Source organism: Pocillopora damicornis, chromosome 9 (assembly GCF_964200805.1).
Source record: "Pocillopora damicornis chromosome 9, jaPocDami1.2, whole genome shotgun sequence".
In the NCBI taxonomy this organism is placed as follows: Eukaryota; Metazoa; Cnidaria; class Anthozoa; order Scleractinia; family Pocilloporidae; genus Pocillopora; species Pocillopora damicornis.
The window spans coordinates 19563637-19566136 of NC_142678.1; the positions used below are offsets into that span (position 1 = coordinate 19563637).

The following is a 2500-nucleotide window of genomic DNA, read 5'->3' on the forward strand; positions in this document are numbered from 1 at the left end:
GCTATGTGTAACACTGGATTACAAAAAACTTCTTTTCAACATAGGCACAACCATCAAAACCAATGGTACAATTCAAGTGAACAAAAAAATAAAAACTGATCAATCCCAACCGCTGAAGGTTACTCAAGCCTACAAAATTATAGAAAAACCAATCAATAGGTTTCACCATTTCAATTGACGGTCGAGAGAATTCTGTGCTTGACCTTGATGATGACTGCTGTTTGGATTGCCAAACCATGATATTGAAAAGAGGTTGTTGTTATGTTTCCATTAACTGGGACTAAAAGTAGAGTTAAATGTGTGGAATAATAATTAAACCTTGTTTGCTTTAGCCTTTCATCATTGATCATTAATTTACAAGCTTGGTTTTACTAAGAGTGACCATCATGAACTCTACATTTTAGACCTTTCACCTGCAACATGAAAATATCTAAATCTTGCATTGAGTTGCAGAAATGGCAGTCGTCATAGAAACGAACTTGACTTCTAATCTGTGAACCATTTCTCACCCATCTACCAGCATGAATTTCACAAATAGCAGCCTGTAAAACAACAGATGATTCTGTTTAAGACCAGAAGCAGTTGAACACACAGATGGGCACACTGCCCAATGGAGTAAGGGATGCTGAAATCATGACAGATACATGTAAATGGGCAGCCACACAGCTAGACACAACCAACCACAACAAAAAAATGGAAATATTTGCACACATGCAAGCGGCCTCTGTGTCACAAAGCCACTTGTCAAGCCCTTTGTCTTTGGCTATTGTTCTGCTAGCAAGAATTAAGTTGTTTCCTTGAAGCTGCAATCAAGATCCTCAAAAAGTTCTTTGAGCATCTTGATTCTTGATACTTGAAATTCGAGCCTTGATTCTTGATAGTTTTGAGCATTAGATTCAAGGAGTAAGTTTTGAGTCAAGGCTGTCCACCTACTTTTGAGTGGTACAGTAGAGTACACAACACACAGATACAAGTGGACCGACAGTTCAACTAATAGACTTTCAACAAGACACCATATATATCATACATTCAATTTGTGAGTTTTTGTATCATATTACAAGAATATCCTCACCTGGATATGTAAAAGATCCTCACAAATGCTCCTCAGCAGGTGACTTGAAGGAACCACTTGCTCAAGAGGAACATCAAACTGAGATACAGCCTGTAAAGTGTTAAAAATGATCAGCAAAGAGTCACAATTGAAAGATAACAGAAAGCATCAGAAGGGTTTATAACATAGCCAGTAAATTTGTGTAATCAAATTCAATTGCACAAGAGTGCTTCATATTCCTATTGTGCATGCTCATGACGTCAGCAAACAAATCCCTTGAAAAAAAAAATTTTCCATCAGGTTGAAAATGTTATAAAACAATTGGTTCATATGTCAGCTGTGCATTCATCAAGACATCAAGCACTTGGGAAGTTTGAAGAGCACTCAAGGAGCTAGAGTTACTCTCAGTTATGCCTTGAGCAACTCTTACGCATCTTTCTTGCTCTCCAAACTTCCCACATGCTTCATATCTCGATGAATGCACGCTGACGAATGAACCAATTGTTAATTGTTCAACTAACACTGTTCTATCCTTACCAGGCTAATAAATGCAGCAAGATGACGATGGAGAGGTAAATGAAATGTAACTTCTCCTCGCTGAGGCTAAACAAAATAAAAAAAAGACTTAATTACATACTGCACATCAGCTGAGTTGGCTTAGTTTGTAACTTAAGCTTGGCATGCTCATGTAGTGCCATGACAATTCGGCAAGCCCCATTGTTATGCATGAACAATTGTTATGATGACATTTACTAAAAAGTGACTCCTAGGTCTCCTACTGTAAGTTGTACTAAAATGTCCATGAATTTTTGCCACTTTCTTCATGTATCTTAGTAGGTATTCATTAAATTTTAGTGTTTTACAAGTACCTTGAAGTCCAATTAAAATTTACAATCTGCACCAGTCTTTGAAAGTTAGGCTAAGGGGGGGGGGGGGGGGGGGTTTGTTAAATGTGGGTATTCTGATGTAAACTTACATGATGCCTATTTGAACAAAAAATCTCAAGCCATTTTACAATGTGTAGCACCTATAGTGACACAAACAGACCTTGCTATCCACTTTCTTGTACCATCTCTCAAGAGCCTCAACACTTCCATAGATCATGTTTTGAACACACTGTACTTTTTTCTATATTAGTAAAAATGAAAGAACTACTATAGGCAGAGCTCCAGTAATACAAATGCAACAAACATGAACAGTTCCTAGATACTACAAAATGTAATGTATACTGTAGAATGAGGAACCACTCTATCTACAGAGGCCTAACCAGGCAGCCTTAACAGTCCCTATCAATCTAGGACTGAACAAATGAAGTTGATGTAAAAGGGTATCCAAATTGATTAATTCTAGTGCCTTTTCACCTGACCTGGTAGGATGTAGTAACAGGGGAACAGTGTAAAGTGACAGGACCATATACACCAATTTTCTACCTCAAAAATAGCACCAGTA

The 2500-nt window shown here is 37.6% G+C and overlaps 1 protein-coding gene across 2 annotated transcripts in view; it reads right to left on the reverse strand.

The window, feature by feature from the left end:
- LOC113672316 (E3 ubiquitin-protein ligase ubr3) overlaps nt 1–2500 on the reverse strand; it is a 28740-nt gene that overhangs the window by 19945 nt on the left and 6295 nt on the right. For both annotated transcript variants that reach the window (XM_089182460.1, XM_089182461.1), the window contains exons 7-10: nt 2099–2179; nt 1589–1654; nt 1073–1162; nt 414–542 (exon numbers count right to left, since the gene is read on the reverse strand). In XM_089182460.1, coding sequence (XP_089038586.1) covers nt 414–542; nt 1073–1162; nt 1589–1654; nt 2099–2179 — 366 coding nt within the window. The remainder of the gene's footprint in view (nt 1–413; nt 543–1072; nt 1163–1588; nt 1655–2098; nt 2180–2500) is intronic.